The 19444-nt window shown below is 34.5% G+C and overlaps 1 protein-coding gene across 2 annotated transcripts in view; it reads right to left on the reverse strand.

Moving 5' to 3' along the window:
• ARB2A (ARB2 cotranscriptional regulator A) overlaps window positions 1-19444 on the reverse strand; it is a gene marked incomplete at both ends in the record, with an annotated part of 396136 nt that overhangs the window by 175367 nt on the left and 201325 nt on the right. For both annotated transcript variants that reach the window (XM_080709998.1, XM_080709999.1), the window contains one exon: window positions 17096-17215. In XM_080709998.1, coding sequence (XP_080566124.1) covers window positions 17096-17215 — 120 coding nt within the window. The remainder of the gene's footprint in view (window positions 1-17095; window positions 17216-19444) is intronic.

Here is a 19444-nt window from a genome sequence, read left to right on the forward strand (position 1 = left end):
AGATTGAATATAGAAGAAACGAACAATCAAAGTAGACCTATTATGAGTAATAAAATTAGAGAAGTAATAAAGAGAATTCCAACACAGAAAACTCCAGGACCTGATGGCTTCAATGCTGAATTATAAAATGTTGAAAGGACTAATACCAATTATCAAGTCATTTCAAAAATCTGAAAAGGGAGGATTATTACACCAGGTCCATCTTAAGAAGCCAGTATTACCTTGATAAGAAAGCCAGCCAAAACACAAGAGAAAAGCAAAGCAGAGAACAATATCTTTGATGAGCATATACCAAATTCTCAATAAAATACTAGCAAATGAAATCCACCAGCACATCAAAAAGATTATATACCATAACCCTGTGGAATTTATTCTGGGGTTGAAAGAATGGTTCGAAAACACATAATAACTATGAATAATACATTACACCAACAAAATGAAGCTTAAAACTATATGATTATCTCAAAGATATAGATATCTTTATATCTGATAAAATCAATATCCCTTCATCTATCAACAAACTAGATATAGAAGAATCATACCTCATCACAATAAAGACTATATGTGACCAATACATAACCAATATTATACTGAATGAGCAAAAGCTGAAAACATTTTTCTGTAAGGTCTGGAATAAAAAAAAAAGATGTTCACTTTTACCACTCTTACCCAAAATAGTACTAGAAATCTTAGCCAGAGCAATTACATAAGAAAAAAAAAACAAAAACTATACAAATGATAAAAAAGGAAGTAAAACTATCTATTTGCAAATATATACTTTTATATATCAAGAAATCCTGACTCTACCAGAAAACTGTTAGACCTGATAAACAAATTTATTAAATTTACAGGATACAAACTCAATATACAAAAAGGCAATATATTTATATTGCCTTTTTATACCAAAAATGAACTGGCTGAGAAAAAAATAAAGAAATCAGTCTAATTCACAATAGCTACAAATAATAAAACAAAATATCTAGGAATTAATTTAACCGAGTAAAAGATGTCTGTAATGAAAACTATAAAACACTGATGAAAGAATTGAAGAGGACATAAAAATGGAAGGATATCCTGTGTTTACGGATTAGAAGAATCTATTACTAAAATATCCACTTACTCAAAGCAGTCTATGCATTCAATGCAGCCACTATCAAAACACCAATTATCTTCACTAAATTAGGGGAAAAATCCTAAAATTTGTATGAAACCACAAAACCTTGAATAGCCAAAGCCATTTTAGTGCTCCCCCCAAAAAAAAGCAGGAGACTTATACTACCCAAATTAAAAATATACTACAAAGCTGTAGTAATCAAAGCAGCATGATACTGACATAAAAATAGACATCCAGAACAATGGAACAGATTAGAGAATCCACACGTTAACCAACATATTCATGAACACTGATTTTTAGTTTGCTTTGTACACCGTGTGTACTATGAACACACAGCGGACAAAGAACAGTCTTTTCAATAAAATAGTACTAAAATATAGAAAAATGCAGAAGAATGAAGCTAAAGCCTTATCTTTTATCAGTTATAAAAATTTACTCAAAATTGATTAAAAATTTTTTTGAGGTACTAGGCATGGAACCCAGGGGCACTCTACCTCCAAGCTACACTCCTAGCTATATTTTTTATTCTTTGAAACAGGGTCTCACTGAGTTGCAAAGGACCTCACTAGGTAGCTGAGCTGTCTGGGAACCCCAATCCTCCTGTCTCAGTCTCCCAAATTCTGGGATTGTAAGCTTGCATCACCATGCCCAGCTGGATTAAAAATTAAATGTAAGACCTAAAAAAATGAAAGTACTAGAAGAAAACACTGGAGAAGTGCTTCTAGATATTAAGAACTTTTAGGATATGACTCTGAAAGCATAGAAAATAAAAGCAAAAACAGACAAATAAGATTATATCAAACTAAAAACTTCTGTACAGCAAAGGAAACAATCAATGGAATGAAGAGACAGCCTACACAATGGCAGATAATATTTGCCAACAATTCATCTGAAAGAGGGTTAATATCCAGACTATCGGAGGAATTCAAACAGTCCCACAACAAAACAACAACCACAAAACAAATAATCTGATTTTAAAGTGGCCAAGAGATTTAAATGGACACATATATGGCCAATTGGTACATGAAAACATTACTAACCATCAGATAAGTGTAAATCAAAGCCACAATCAGATATTGTTACACTCTCGTGAGAAGGGCTATTATCAAAAAGACTAAACATAACAAGTGATAGGAAGATATGGAGAAAAGGGAACCCTTGCACACTGTTAGTGGGAATGTAAATTAGAACAAACATTGTGGAAAACAGTGTGGTTGTTCTGCAACAAACTCAAAATGAGATTTCCATATGATGTAGTGATCTTAATACTGAGTATAAATACAATGGAAATAAAATCTGTATTTTCATGTTTATTATAGCACTAGCCACAAAAGCCAAGATACAGAAATAATGTAAGTTGGCCGGTCAAGGTGGCGCATGCTTGAAATCTCAGCATTCAGGAGGCTGAGACTGAAGGATCGTGGTTTGCGAACAGCCTCAGCTACTTAATGAGGCCTTCTGCAGCTTAGTGAGATCATTTCAAATTAAAGAATAAAAAATAGGACAGAAGGTTTAGCTCGAAGGTCGAATACCCCCAGGTTCCATCCTCAGACCCACAGGGAAAAAAATAATGATGTAAGTGTCCAATAACAAATTAAGAAATTGTGGTATATAATACAATGGAATATTAGCCATAAAAAGAATGAAATCCTGTCATTTGTGCCAATATAGATGGAATGAGAAGACATTATATTAAGTGAAATAAGCCAGGCATATGTCCTCACTCCTATTTAGATATTTAAAAGGTTGACCTTCTAGCAGTAAGGAGTAGAATAGAGATCATTAGAGGCTAGAAAGAAAGTGATGGGGAGAGAGAGTAAAGTTAGATAACAGCAACCACAATACAGATAGATTGAAAGAATTAGTTCTAGTGTTCTATAGCACAAAAGGTTATCTATATATAGTCTATAACAGCTTCTTATATATTTCAAAATAATTAGAAAAGTATAAAAGTTGCTGACACAAAGAAATGATAAGTGAGATAATACAAATACTAGTTACTCCGATTTAGTCATTATTCATAGTATACATGTATTGGATTATCATGTATTAACATAAATATGTGCAAACATGTATCATTTAAAAGTAAAAAAGCCACTAATGTTAATACATTATACTGTTAATTATCGGTACTTGGTCTGAGCGGAAATAAAAAACGCAACTATAATAAAACGACATTTTTTTTTGAGGGTCTGGGGAGGAATCCCGGATTTCTACCTCTGAGCTATACCCCCTGCTTTATTTTTTATTCTTTATTTTGAAACAAGGTCTCACTAAGTTGTGGAGGGCCTCACTGAGTAGCTGAGGCTATCTGAGAACCGTGATCTCAGCCTCCCCAATGCTGGGATTACAAGTGTATACCACCATGCCTGGCTTTTTTTTTTTTTTTTTTCCAGTAATGGGGATGGAACTCAGGGGCATTCTACCTCCAAGCTATTTCCCCGGCCCTATTTTTTTATTCTTTATTTTGTTTTTTTTTGTTTTTTTTTTTTTTTTTTTGGTGGTACTGGGGTTCCTGGAAGCCCTTCTATCTCCGGGCTACACTCCCAGACCTATTTTTACATTTTTTTATTTGGAAACAGGGTCTCCTAAGCCAGCACGCGCGGCTAGCTTCGAACCTGCGCGATCCTCCTGTCTCTGCCTCCCAAGCGCGGGGATTACAAGCGTGCGCCACCACGCCCGGCTTTTATTCTTTATTTTGAAACTGGGTCTCACTGAGTTGCAAAGGGCCTAAGTAGCTGAGACACTCCGCGAACTGTGATCCTCCTGTTTCAGCCTCTCAAATGCTGGAATTACAAGTGTGCGCCACCTCACCTGGCCAAAATGACATATTTTAAAGGGAGAAAAAGCCAGGGATGGTGGCACATGCTTGTAATCCCAGTGCTTGGGAGGCTGAGACATGAGGATTATGCAGCCTCAGTTACATAGTGAGGTTCTCAATAATTTACTGAGACCTGTTTCAAAACAAAATATAAAATAGGTCTGGAAGTGTAGCCCGGAGGTAGACGGTCCCTCGAGTTCCATTCTCAGCATCATTAAATAAATAAATAAATAAATAAATGTAGAAAAAGTATTACTTTTTAAAATAATTCTCATCTATAAAATGGGGATAACACACTAATCTCATAAAGCTGTTATGAGGATTAAATAGGATAATGTATATAAAATGCTTGGGTGAGTTCCTAACACACAATAGATATGATTTAAGCTTTGGAGATGTTGACAATGACCATGAATATGGAGCGGCTATCTTTTGATCTACAAGACACTCATAAATACTAGTTTTATTTAAAAGGCTCAAGCCAGGTGTGGTGGTGCACACCCCAGTACTTGGAAGGCTGAGATAAGAGGATTGCAGTTTTGAGGACAGCCTCAGCAACTTAGTAAGATCCTGTTTCAAAATAAAAAATAAAAAGGAAAAGGTTATAGCTTGGAGGTTGAATACCTCTGAATTCAATTCCCAGTACATGAAGAAAAAAAAAGTTTCAGCTTCAAAGACACTACTCTGAATTGTTTAAAACCACTGTTGACCCATCCATGTCTTGAGACCTTGTGGCTGGCTGACAGATTATATAGACTGTATACTGGCAACAGTGACAGGCTCTATGAAAGTGATTGAGGACCCTAAACAGTGAAAATCTACTGTAAGATCTTGAAGAAAATGCAAATGTCACCATATGTTAAAATTTATAATATGCTAAAGATATCTAATATATACGCCATGTTTAAAACTTAGACATAATATAAATATTCCTACTATTTGGATAGATATCCTAAAAAATGTATAATTGGAAGCAAAACTAAAAATTTTAGGTTGAGCCGCTATAACGTTGACAGAAACTTTCATTACATTATTAATGTTATTGCAACTAGGATTTTTTTCTGAGGTAAACTGAGTAGTAAGGCAATATTTAAGCCAATGGTCTACATTTTTTTTTTTTAATTTATGGGGTATCACTCTAGAGAGAAAGTCAAGGTTTCTTTGTTATTGTCAGGCTGCTAGAAACTTTCAGAAAATCAACATTTATCATTCTCAAGCATCCTTCAATATCTTGTGACTGGAAAGAATTCAAGATTGGAACTTTCTACTGTTGGGGAAAGTTAAAGGTACTTTGTCTTTCTGTCCAGTGCTTCTCCTTTAGAAAGATAAATAACAAATTTTTCTTCTAAACCACATGTCTGGTCAGTGGAGTAAAGAAACTTAGAGAGCCAGGTGTGGCAGCGCACACTTGTAATTCCGGTACTTGGGAAGCTGGAGCAGGAGGATTGCAGGTTTGCAGCCAGCCTCATCTACTTAGTGAGGCCCTCTGCAAACTTAGTGAGAATCTGTTTCAAGAATAAAAAGAATAAAAAATAGGGCTGGGGTGTAGGTTGGAGGTAGAATGCTCCTGGGTTTCATTTCTAGTACTTAAAAAAAAATTTGGAGATAAGAGGTTACAAATTAGATACCAAGATTTATGGTTATTTGGGTATGAAATAGGCATAGTAAAATGAGAATATTTTGAGTTGCTTGATTCCGTTATAAGATTGTCATTGAAATACTGAACAGCATATTTTCATTTGTACCCTAATGATCTTTAACAAACCTTTTATGACAAAAATTCAAATAACCTATGGAAACTGAGAAATCTGGATACACTAATTTTGTGGACTTCATGTTTGTGTCCTTCCTTCACCCAAATTTCTACATTAAACCTCTAACCTACAACTGGATGAAATTAGGAAGTCAGATTTTTGAAAAGTGGTTAGGTTTAGATGAGGGCACAAGTGTAGAGCCCCCATGCTGGGATTCATGTTATAAGAAGAGGAAGAGAGTGGATCAGTCAGTCTGGCCCTCCCTCTGTCTCTCTGCCTCATGAGGAAACAGTGAAAAGATGGCCGTCTGCAACCAGGACAAGGATCCTCACCAGAACTTGCTCATGCCAGCACCCCATCTAGGGCTTCCTGGCCTCCTATCCAGAGAAACATATGTTTCTCTGATACATATGAGAAACAAATGTATGCTATCTAAGCCTCCAGATTATGATATTTTTGTTAGAGTAGAGCAAACGAAAAGAAAATTGGTATAAGTAAGTGGGGTGCTGCTATAACAAATACTTAAGGATATGAAAGCAGAGTATGAACCTAAAAATAGTAAACGCTAGAGGAATTTTGAAATGTATGTTATAGAAAATGCCCTTATTGTACTTGGGAGGCTGAGAAAGAAGAATCACGCGTTTGAGGCCAGTACATAGTAACTTAGTAAGACGCTGTTTCAAAATAAAAATTAAAAAGGGCTAGAAGTTATAGCTCAGATGTAGAACTCTTCTGGATTAAATCCCAAGCCCCTCCACCCCCACCCCCGTTTCTCTCTCTCTCTCTCTTGCTCGCTCGCTCACGTGCACACGCCCCCCCCCCCCAATATAGTCATGAAGAAAACTTTAAAGGTGATACTGGTGAGGGCTCAGAAAGAAAGAAATAGAGCCACCAGGAAAGTTTCCATCTCCTCAAAAATATATAAATAAAGCTAGGCATGATGACACACATTTGTAATCCCAGGATTTGGGAGGCTGAGATAGGAGGATTGCGCATGTCTGAAGCCAGCCTCAGCTACTTACTGAGGCCCTTTGCAACTCAGTGAGGCATTGTTTCAAAAAAAGAATAAAGAATAGGGCTGGGGGTGTAGCTTAGAGGTAGAATGCCCCTGGGTTCCATCCCCAGCACTGCAAAAACAACAACAACAACAACAACATAAAAAAAAAACATAAAAAGGGGTGTCCTGAAGACAGCAGCAAGGGTGTGGCTGAGCAAAAAACTGGAAGGAGGTAAGTATGGGTGTGAACCATGACCTAATCAGCCACTCCATTAAAAAAGATGCCAGTCTGAGCTGAAGGAGCAGGACATGGGACACAATTAAGGAAAGATGTCAGACTTTTTAAAATCTAAGGACATAATGACAAATCTATTTAGTTTTGGAGTTGCAATACTCTTCACTAAAAGCGAAGAATAGCTTTGATGACAATTCTGAGACCCTCAGGGGTACCATCTAGGTTTTGCTGTGGCAGGTGGTACCCAACAGAAGCCATGGAGGTCGAGCCTTGTGTGGCAGAACCCTGGAGTCAGGACTCCTGCCCAGCAAAGAAAGAGCATTAAGCTGAGGCAATGAAGAGGCCCAAAATCTTGCAGGTGATGTTGCCTCATCCCAGTGGGCCTGCTGCTCATGCATCCAACCATAGAGGATAATGCAAAAGGCTTAAGAGCTCAGGAGATTTGCCTTGCTAGGTTTTGGACTTCTTGGGACCCATAACCTCTTCTTTCTCTCCTATTTCTCCCTTCTGGAATGAGAATATTTATCCTGTGTCTATCCACCACTGTATTGTGGATGCACATTAACTTGTTTGCTTTTACAGGTTTACAGCTAGAAGGAAATTTTGCCTCAGAATGAATCATACCTTGAATCTCACTCATATTTGGTTCAAATAACATTTTATTTATTTATTTATTTATTTATTTTGTGGTACTGGGGTTCCTGGAAGCCCTTCTATCTCCGGACTACACTCCCAGACCTATTTTTACATTTTTATTTGGAAACAGGGTCTCCTAAGCCAGCGCGCGCGGCTGGCTTCGAACCTGCGCGATCCTCCTGTCTCTGCCTCCCAAGCGCGGGGATTACAAGCGTGCGCCACCACGCCCGGCTCAAATAACATTTTGAGGAGACTCTGAACTTTAGATTTAGTAGTAATGTTAGGACAAATTACAACTTTAGAGGCTAATGAGATTAAATCAATATATATTGCATGTGGTGTGGCATACTATGGGCTGTATGCTTGTGGTTCCTCAAAATTCATATGTTGAAAATCTACTTCTAATGTGACGGCATTAGAAACTGGGACCATTCTTCACTCTTAGGGTTAAATGAAGCCATGAGATGCAAGCCAACACAATGGGGTTAATATCTTCATAAGAAGAGAAAGAGACTAGATAATACCCCATTCTTGCCATGTGAGTATGCTACAAGAAGTAGCTGTCCACATGACGGAAAGTGGTGTCTCACCAGTCCTACGATCAGCTATCACCTTGATAAAAGAATTCTCAGTCTCTAGAATTGTGAAAAATAAGTGTTTGTTGTAAAGTCACACAGTCTACAGTATTTTTGTTATAGCAGCCCAAACTAAGACAGCTAATAAATGTTTAAGTAGACAAACTAATTTCTAGAGGATATAAAACTTATTCAGTTTAATCACAGAAAACATGACTAAAGTTTGGGGTTAGAATTAGGATTGGCTATTTCTCTTAATAAGAGATTTCAGTATCATCTTAGTTGAATCCTACTTTTAGTTATTCTAGATTTCTGTCCATAGACAGTATCTCATACGTACTCAAATATATGAACTTCAAATATCCCTTTTTTGTATCTTAAATTATCAACTTGTTTTCTTGTCCAGTTTTGTTCAATCTTGTTCTATCTTGTGACTTTGAATAATTCAGACTCTATTCTCTTCATTTTATCCTATATAGCACAATCTCAGATTTGGTCATAAAAACTTATTGTCCATATGAATTTGGAATAAAAAACTACTTGGGCATATGTTTACTACAATTATAGCCAGGCTAAAAATTGTGTTAAAACCCAACAAAAATAATGGAACTATTATTTATTCTCTAAAGAATTCTGCAGAGACTTCAAGCAAAAGATAATTATGAAGTAGGAAGAGACCTAAACTGAGAATAATTACAACAATCAAAAACTAACTGTAGCCCTAGATTTCCAGAAGACAAGTACAAAAATGTGTTATTTTTTCTGAAAAAAAATGTAATAGCATACCAGTTCATCAACAGAAACAATTATTACTATTACTTAACTTCAAGACAAATTTGTATTGATTTTTCTATTGGTAAGGTTAACATAAATGACCTCTTGGCTGTTATCCTATTTCATAATTATCCTAATTATCCATAATTATCTTAATCTTTTTGTTTAAATATTTTCTTCTGTTTAGATTCTTTCTTAAGGCCAAAGAACATGTATCTTAATGTTTCCACAGTACTTGTACAGAATGGGTATGTTCAATTGAATAAATAAATAAATAAATAAATGTCCTTTATAGCAATTTTCTAAACCATTTGTCTTGAGGTCATAATATTTATTTCTAACTTCAAGAAACAATTCCTACAAAGCCAAACTTCTATGGTTAAGGTGGCTTTATTGTGATCTGAATTCATTCACTGAAGCAGTGTTGAGGAGCTGGGATATAGCTCAGGGAGTAGATAGGTTTAGGGTGCCTGAGGCTCTGGGTTCAAGAATCCCCATTATAAAAAAAAAGATATTGAAAACCTATAATAAAGGATTAAAAGTCTGCCATTATGAAAATTAAGACTACAGAGGCATATAAGAGTATGACTTTGTTACTCTGAAGCCAAAGAAAGTTTTAAACTTAAAATGCAAACATCATAGGCTATAAAAATGATATCTCTTCTTTCACATCTATTTTATTTCCACAGAAACATGATACAGAATAATTGTATTAAGGATAAGCCCAGAATATCAAAATGACCTTCGATTCATGATTCTACTGTATTTCCCTCGGATTTGAGCCATATAGCTGAACTCTTGCCTTGATTTTTCACAGAGCTCCTAGGAACTGTTACTATAGCCTTTTTCTTTCCTCAGAAAGGTTTCATTTATAAACTAGGTAACAAGGTAAAGCCTTAAGTCTTACTTTGCTAATCCTTCCCCCGGTGCTGGATCCTGTTATTTTTATCTTTCTTTTTTTAAAAGGGAGTGAGGCCGGGCGTGGTGGCGCACGCTTGTAATCCCCGCGCTTGGGAGGCGGAGACAGGAGGATCGCGCAGGTTCGAAGCCAGCCGTGCTGGCGTAAGAGACCCTGTTTCAAAAATATAAAATAGGTCTGGGAGTGTAGCCCGGAGGAAGGAGGGCTTCCAGGAACCCCAGTACCACAAAAAAAAAAAAAAAAAAAAAAAAAAAAAGGGAGTGAGTGAGGTATGGTGGGGAAGAGGAGGTATACTTAAAACCAAATACTACATTCTATCTGTTCAGTTATCACCAGGCTCCTTAGTTTTCTGGTAGTCTGTTGAATAATGAGAGAGAGTGGTCAAGCTCTTGGGCATACAGATACAGGGAGGGCATTTAGGACTGGATGGAATGCATCTATGTGGATAGAGAAAAAGCCTCTTTCAAAAGTAATTCCAAAGGAATAGCATGGACCACTTATTCTGCAAAAAAAGCCCTAAAGACTAGTAAATTTTTTCTTTCTTTTAGCAACCTTGTAAACAACCTGATCTTGGTCTGGTTGAAGGATAAGCACTAAAAGCACACTAAGTTCTTAGGGGAGATGATCTATTAAATATGAAAAAACTACTCAACCATACACTAGAAGTTCTAGTCATGGAATTAGGCAGAAACAAACAAACTGCATCCAGATTGAAAAGAAGTAAAAATATCTGTATTCTGAAATGATTTAGTGTTGAATTAAAAAAAATCTTAAGAAATATGCAAATAAAACTATTAGAACTAATAAATAAGTTCAGGTTATAGGATGCAGGACCAATATATAGAAATAAAATATTTTTCTACACACGAGAACTAAACAATCTGAAAATGAAATAAAAAATATTTGCACATAAAATTACTACAAAAAGAAAAATACTAAAGAATAAATTTAAGACAAAGCATAACACTTGTAACAACAAAGCATTTTTTAAAGACAAATAAATGGAAAAGAAAACCCATGTTTATGAACTTGAAGACAATATTAGCAAGCTAGCAATAATTTCCAGATTGATCTATGTAATCAATCCTACCCTAAAATTTTCTGCTTCTTTCTTTTCTTTTCCAGAAATTAACAAATTAATTCTAAAATTTATATGGAAATATACATTTTATATTTATATTTAATCCTTGACAACCAAATAAACTTGAAAAAGAACAAAACTCAAAGCTGGGTGTGGTGGCACACATTTGTAATCCCAGCATTCCAGGAGGTGGAGACTGAAAGATCACGGTTCAAGGACAGCCTCAGCTGCTTAATGAGGCCCTTCACAACTCAGTGAGACCCTGTTTCAAAAATAAAAAGACAATGCCCCCCCCCAAAAAAAATGGGCTGGGGGTGTTGCTTGGAGGTGTAATGCCTCTGGTTCCATCCCCATCCCTGATACCACAAAAGAAAGAAAGAAAGAAAGAAAGAAAGAAAGAAAGAAAGAAAGAAAGAAAGAAAGAAAGAAAGAAAGAAAGAAAGAAAGAGAGAAAAAGAAAATAAGGAAGAAAGGAAGAAGGAAAGGAAGAAAGGAAGAAAGAAAGGAAGAAAAGAAAAAACCTCACTACAGGAGCAAGGTAAGCAAGTTGGTGGGGTATTGATATGAGGACAACAATACATGTCAGTGGAACAGAATTCAAAGTTCAGAAGCAAGCCCTTGTATTTGTAGTCAATTGGTTTTTACAAGAGTGCTAAGACAAATCAAAGGGGAAAGAACAATCTTTTAAACAGCTGGTTCTGGAACAACTGAATATTATTATTAAATATAATATTGTACTTTTACCTAGCACAGAGGAGAATATAAGAGACTTAGAACAAAAAGGGGTCTAACAAAACGCTGTCTACTGTGAAATAATTGGTTAGGCAGAATTATCAAATCAATCAGTATTTAAATGAATAGGAAAATTAATAAGATTATTAATAAAAAGAATTTTGGAGGCAATATTAGATGAACCTCAGGTTGTTTCTAAATCTTTTGGCCAAGTCAAGACAGAAATAAAGGGTAATTGTAAAACAACACTAATTAGGATATATCTTGTAGTTTTTATAATAAAACTTATTTTTACTGAATTACCTTAGATTTTAAGTATAGATTTGTAAGAGTGTTTTCAGCCTGAATTATTATAATACAATTATGTCTCATTTTATGCCTTTTAGTTTACCTCTCTTTAATCCTTGATTCTAAGTGGCCTAACTTTTAGCTATTCCCTTGATCACATTAAGCAGATATCCTGCCAGTGTCTAATTTACTTTGTTCTTCATGGAAAAAATTCTTTAAGATCATAGTTAGCTGATGTCACTGAAGGTAAAAACTAAAGATTTAAGCACCATTCCACTTTTCTTTTTTTTTTTTTTTTCCAGTGTAAATCTAAGTCATGCTCCAGGCAATTTAAAAAGATCTGCTAAAAGTAGACTGAGGTTGAGTGTCCTCACATCGTTATGTCCGAAACTAGTCCTCTATCAGCTGCTCAAGGGCAGCTTAGGCTGCCTGGAGGCCAGGGAGCCCAGCATGGAACAATGGTAGGAAAATAGAGTTCCCTTCATTCCTTAATTCACATGCAAGTGAGGTGCCAATCAAGTGCTGACAAGCATGGAGAAACCAAAATCAAAAGTGGATAGAGACACGCTTTCAAAAGGAGCTGTTTTCACACATTTCTAAGTGATGTTTTTAATACTGGTTGTGAACATACCACTAATAAGATGGAAAGGGAAATTAAATTAATAAGAAAGACACTCATTTTTTTGTCAGCTGAAAGTATTCAATAAACTAATGAAATGTACTTATTAAAATATTTAAGATGTTTTATAATAATATGAATACTCATATAAGGAATGAAATACAAATGCAAACTGATTTATTGAGCACTGCAAACAGGAATGGTAAGGGGATCTGAGACTGGTAGCTGGGCACTGAACGAGGGGAGCCAGCTCAGTTTCATATGACATTTTAAGGTTGCTTGATTTTGCCAAACTGATCATCACCTGGAAAGACAGGAGCAAAGCACCTTGAGATGGCTAACAATAGAAGTAATGGAATCACTACATCACAGTGGCTGGAGATGGAGATGATGGAAAAGGTTAAAAACTGCATTGTTTTAAAATAATGGTTCATTTTTTAAAAAGGAGCCTGGATTTTAAATAACTAATATAAGGCAAAAATATGCTCCCTTATTTGTAGATGCCTTTCCAAATGAATTTGGTGAATGCATTCTAACTGTGATTCTATCAAGTATGCAACAAAATTTCTCAGAAATTTAAGGCTTCATAAATGATGGCTTAATAGCTGTAACTTAACATATTGGCAATATTTAAAAATTCAATATTTTATATCCAGAAAAGATAATATTCACAGATATATTACTTTAAAAATTTATTGTCGTGCCGGGCGTGGTGGCGCACGCTTGTAATCCCTGCGCTTGGGAGGCAGAAACACGAGGATCACACAGGTTCAAAGCCAGCCGCACTGGCTTAAGAGACCCTGTTTCCAAAAATAAAAAAGTATAAAATAGGTCTGGGAGTGTAACCGGAGGTAGAAGGGCTTCCAGGAACCCCAGTACCACCAAAAAAAAAAAAAAAAAAAAAAAAAATTATTGTCAATTAAGAAGATAAATTCTTATTTCCTTTTGTCTTTAATGACCAAATGCTAGAATAGATGTCAAGAGCTATCTTATCAACATTTATTTTTATTAGAATCACGGAAAATTTAGCAAATTGGAAATGTGAATTGTTACTATATGATGAGAGTAAAAGTAGAGAAAAGTATGTTTTTAGTATTTTTCTCATTACTACAGTAAACTGAACACTGTTTTATGAAGTTAGACCTGGTCAAATTTCAAGATTTACTGCCATAAAATTAACATTGGTTTTGAAAATAAATCTCCGACTATAATGTATTCTTCAGGAGAAATTTAACATTTTAAGATAGGCTATGATCATAAATTATATTCTCAATTTTCAATAACTGTACAATAATTTTGTGCTCTTAATTTAAAAGTAATTTATCTTCAGATATCTTAGTAGCACATTTAATTTTAAACAATTATACACAGTTTTCATTTAGTGAGCAGGAAGATATCTTGGTCCTAACTAGTCCCTCCTGTTCAAATGATAAGCACTATAAGTAACTGCATTTATTGGTGAAACTGTACTTGCCACACAGTTTGCATTTAAAATAAACTTTCTCAACGTTCATGACCTAAAGAAGAATGTGATCCTGGTGTGGCGGTGGCACACACCTATAAACCCAGCTACTCCAGAGGCTGAGGCAGGAAGATCACAATTTTGAGGCCAGCCTGGGCAACTTAGTGAGAATCCGTCTCAAAGGGTTAGGGAAGTAGCTCAGTGAGAGAGTATGCCTACCAGGTGTGAGGGCCTGGGTTTGATTCTGAGTGCCGTTACCCATCAAAAGTAAAGAAATAAATAAGAAAAATAAAAGAAGAAAATGAAGACTTGTATGACAATGATAAAAAAAATTATTTCCATGCACCCAAACATAAGACTCTTCCCTCAAAGGATGAGAAAGTCTTTTGTCAGAAGTAAAATTTTATAGCAATTTAAAAAATCTGAAATTTACTGAAACTCAAAGGATTTAATGTGTGATGTGTATAATGTACTGAAAAAACAAATTCATAATTCAAGATTTATATACTAATATTCACAATTCATTTTCTTGTAAAGCTAATATTAAAATTTTGAATCCATGAAAGTGATTTCATATATTACATGCATGTTGAAAACTCCTAAGAGAATAAATGTTAGTATTTAAAATACTTTTTCCCTAAGAATATTATAAATGAGAATATAAAATATATTATTTAGTTTTAGGCAAAAGCAAAAGGCTTTTAAAAATTCAGTGTTTACTTTTCTTTAACAATGCCTTTTGTAAAAAGCCTTTTGAAATAGAAACATAATGAACTTAAACATGTTAATTGACTTTGTCCTAAATTAATGCAAAATTGATCAGTGTCTAATGTTTGCTTACAGGAATCCATTTTATTAGGTCAGAAATTACTCTTCAGTTGATACCATCTGTATACCCCCATTTAATACCCCAACCTGTTATATTTCACAAAAAGTAACAAATATATAAAATGGAGACAACTGACATTAATATTTTAAAACCTAAACAAGGTATACTGCATTAAATAGACTTCTCAGCCCTGGTGTTGCCTGACAGATATGTGATGTGCCAGTGGTTATATTATACTCCTCCTCCCAGGCATGTGCCTCCTGCAGAGACAGCAGACTACAGAAGTTGACCCTTACTGAGACCATCTTGTCTCTCTGACAAAGCTCCTTTTTAACTTCTTACTTACTGGTTACTTCCTGTGATGGAGAAAAACTTTAGCTCAGCTTGTGATAATTTCACAGGCCCTGAGGACCCTGACCCTAATAGCCTCAAGGTCAGAAGTCAAGTCTTGTTCTGAAACATCTGTGTGCTTTATATTAAAGTGGAACAAAAGTGGAGAAATATCCACCAGTGTGTGACAAGCAGGACAGGCAAAACAGGACTGGCACATTGGTCATCTGTCAACCTGGCATCTTAAGTTCATTTAAAAAATGGTCCAACATATACTTAAATTCCAAATTCGGGATATAAAAGGTTTTATGAACTCTCTTAAAGACCAAAAAGAAAAGGGAACTTATATTTCACAGAAATCTGAAATTCGATTAACGTTTTAGGCTTTCAGACATTTTAAGCCAAGATAGTTTATGCCTTAAGTAATTTAATAGCTTACAAAGAAAAAAAAATAAGCTATCTATGTCTGTATTTGTGTAGTTATGCATGTGTAGCTGAAGGGGCTGAAAGGAATTATTTGAAAAACAACATCCCAAATATTAAAAGTATATCACATTAATGTGTTAAAGAGCAAACTTAAGACACATCATGTATTTCAAAATAAATAAATTTAGCAGAGTAAAAAGTTCTTGAAAAATAATCCCTAAAAACCAAAATAGATTTAAGAAATATATTATTTATTTACTTATTGATCTTCAAATAGTATAATCTTTTGTAGATGTAGGTCAGCTAAAGTATTCTCAGGTGGCAAGTGTCACCACCTTTAAATCGTGAGAGTGAGCAATGAGGTGTTGGGCAGTTGAAAGGCCGTGGAAACATACTTAACTTCCATGACATACAGAAATATACACCATAGTCTAAAAGCATAAAAATTGAACAAACAATATGGCGCATGCTTTCAATGTCTTTTTAAATCTATTTGGATTTAATTATTAAGTGAACTTTCATCAAACTAATTTTATTATAGCAATGGTAACTTCTTATGAAAAGGATTATGGACATGAAGTCACCAATTCCTCATTAGTGCATTTTTATCATTGCTTATATCACATTGACCACACTGGCACAAGACTGTACTGCATATAATATATACAGAATTTAGAAGTTTTGTTAATTTTTTTTCTATCATGTACATATAATCATAACTCTAGAAATCAGATTTTTTTTTTTTTTTTTTTTTTTGGTGGTACTGGGGGTGGAACCCAGAGGCTTTCTACCTCCGGGCTATACTCCCAGACCTTTTTGTATATTTTATTTGGAAACAGGGTCTCACTAAGTTGCTGAAAGCCTCACTAAGTAGCTGAGGCTGGCTTCGAACCCATGTGATCCTCCTGTCTCAGCCTCCCAAGCGCGGGGATTACAAGCGTGCGTACCACGCCCGGCTAGAAATCAGATTATTTTGAAATGCAAAAATTTTTATAGCCAAGCAATGCATTCATATTAGAAACATATTAACGAAAGCTTTCTGGTTGTTTTAATAACTAATTATATAAATTCTAATCAAGTACTAAAAAGTAGAGACAAAGTCAGTAAAAAAAAAAAAAAATCAAAATTTTCCCAAATTTGAAAATCTAAAGGGTCTCTTGAAATTTTAAATACTTTCCAGGTAACATACATTTCAATGGTATACATATAAAACAGAAAACATAAATATGAAATGTATAGAAACTGGGACGATACTATAGAAATTAAAATTTAACAGTGATTAAGGAACTAACAAAAAAAATGTTCTGATTAGAATTGAACAGCCTTGTCATCCAAAATAAATAAGTATACTCTTTTCAAACACCACAAAATTATTTACTGAAAATATTTTATTCTATCTTCTATAAAATAAGTTTAATCAATAATAAATTTTTGAAAATGAAATAAAGGGAATAAACATGCAAGGAGGTTGGGAATTTAAGATAGAATTAAATATGCACTTACCAGTTCAACAAAAGCAAGTCCTCCATAGCTGTGAGCAACAAAAAACACATTCTCAGCAGCTGACTGGGCTATGAAGTGGTCCCAAACATAGATTGCATGTTCTTCAGGAGAACCATTTTCCTATGAAGAAACAAATATCAGATATGACTTTACCTAATTATCATCATATTAATCAACAAATTATATGCTTGCATATATAGCATAAGAAATAAGATGGTTATAATGTATTCAAAATAATAACGATACCAAAGAGCTACACTGAAAATTTAAATTAGAGAATAAATTAGCCAATTACTGCTATACTTGTTACTGTAATCTTCTAAAAAAATTTATTTAATATAAACAATTTTTTTGTTTTTGTTTTTTGTTTTGTAGTACTGAGGATTGAATCCAGGGACATCCTACCTCTGAGCTATACCCCAGCCTTATGTTCTATTCTTTATTTTGAAACACTGTCTCATTAAGTTGTAGAGGGCCTCACTAGGTAGCTGAGACTGGTTGAGAACTTGGGATCTTCTTGTCTCAGCTTCCCAAGTACTGGAATTAAAAGCATGTGCCACCATGCCCAGCAAGATAAACAATTTTTAAGGGAAAGAATTTAGGTGTAAATTAGATATTAAAATATATCTAACTACATTAGCATAAAGTCATAGCAGAAAGTTAATAGTGGTCTTAATGATAAAACAATATAATAGAAAAACTTAGCTACATTCCTATAATTATATCTGAAAACTTTAGTTTTATTTACATATCTAACTTGTTGATTTGTGATATTTTAAATTTTTCTAAGCTGAAAATAAGAAAATAAATGAATATATTCTATGTAATTTATTAAAATACATATGCCTTTTTTATAAAACATTTTCTATATATAAAATATATATAAATATATAAATATATAAATATATACACATACATTTTATTACTAGAACTGGAAGAAACCTACATCTCTCCTAGCTTGCTAAATCCTAATAAATGTACATGTATATATATATATATATATATATATATATATATATATATATATATACACACATATATATGTATATATTATTGTGTTCCTGTATTTCTATAGCTGATAGGTATTATGGTTAAAGCCAAAATGTGATAAAATGTGATAATGTGAAAAAAGGTAAATAATACTGATCAAAATATAAACTGCTAAAAACTAAACAGTCATATAAATGTTTTCTACAAATGTTTTCTGAGGTACTTTAATACTAAAATATTAATTTCCTAAGAATGTCATATTAAGAAACTAGCAGCATTTATTACCACTCTTTTAAAAATTGTTTAATTTGCCTCTTACTACATGTATGTACAATACTATAGCCCTGGCTTCACCCTACGGGGAAGACAAATATATATGGTACTTCTGGCTTTCTGGTTTTATCTCATTACCATGAGGAGCTTATAATAAAGGCTTAGGGAGGACTAGTCTCAAGACCCTTCTCTAGCCTCCATAGAAAAATAAGAATGTAAGGGAAGGTACAGAAAAAAAAAGCAGACCAAACAATGCCATGTGCATATATAAAAGTATTGCTATGAATCTTCCTATCATGCATAATTACAGTGTCCCAAAACCTAAGAGAAAAAATGTTATATATTATACAACCAAGATGACTTGCATTTTCCACCTTAGAAATTTTATAGTAACTTTATTGTTCTATGATGTCTATCTCTGTCCTGGATTTCTTTCCACAGCCCAAAAGCCAGCTGCTTACTGGCCTTTTTGGATGTTCTGTAGATACTTAAATATTGTACTAAAACGTGCCACTATGCTCCTCATGGCCAACTGCACAGTGAGCATCATCCTTTACAAATTCCGCATATAACAAACTACTGAAATCTTGTTAATCTTCCTCCAATTACTCTGTGTGTGTGTGTGTGTGTGTGTGTGTGTGTGTGTGTGTGTGTGTGTTTTACTGGGGATTAAGCCCAGGAGCATTCTACCTTCCAGCCACACCCCTAGTCTTATTTATTTTTATTTTGAAACAGGGTCTCGCTAGGTTGATGAAAGTCTCACTAGTTGCTGAAGCTATCCTTCAACTTACAATCCTTCAGTCTCAGCCTCCTAAGTGCTGGGATTGCAAACCTGCACCATCACACCAGTCTCCAACTATCTTTTAAATCTGTCCACTTCTCTCATTTCCTCTGGCTTAGCTGAAATCACCATAATTTCACAAGTGGATGACTGCAACCATCTCCTCCCAGTTTCCTTGCTTTTAGGAATGCCTATTTACCTGCTCTAATTATGTAGAAAGCATTCTTTTTTTTTTCAAATTCCTTTTCAAATATGCAGGTATTAACAGGTTGCCAAGCCAGTCACTCTTGCTTAGAACCCTCAAA

Source organism: Muscardinus avellanarius (assembly GCF_963383645.1).
Source record: "Muscardinus avellanarius genome assembly, chromosome: 1".
NCBI lineage: Eukaryota > Metazoa > Chordata > Mammalia > Rodentia > Gliridae > Muscardinus > Muscardinus avellanarius.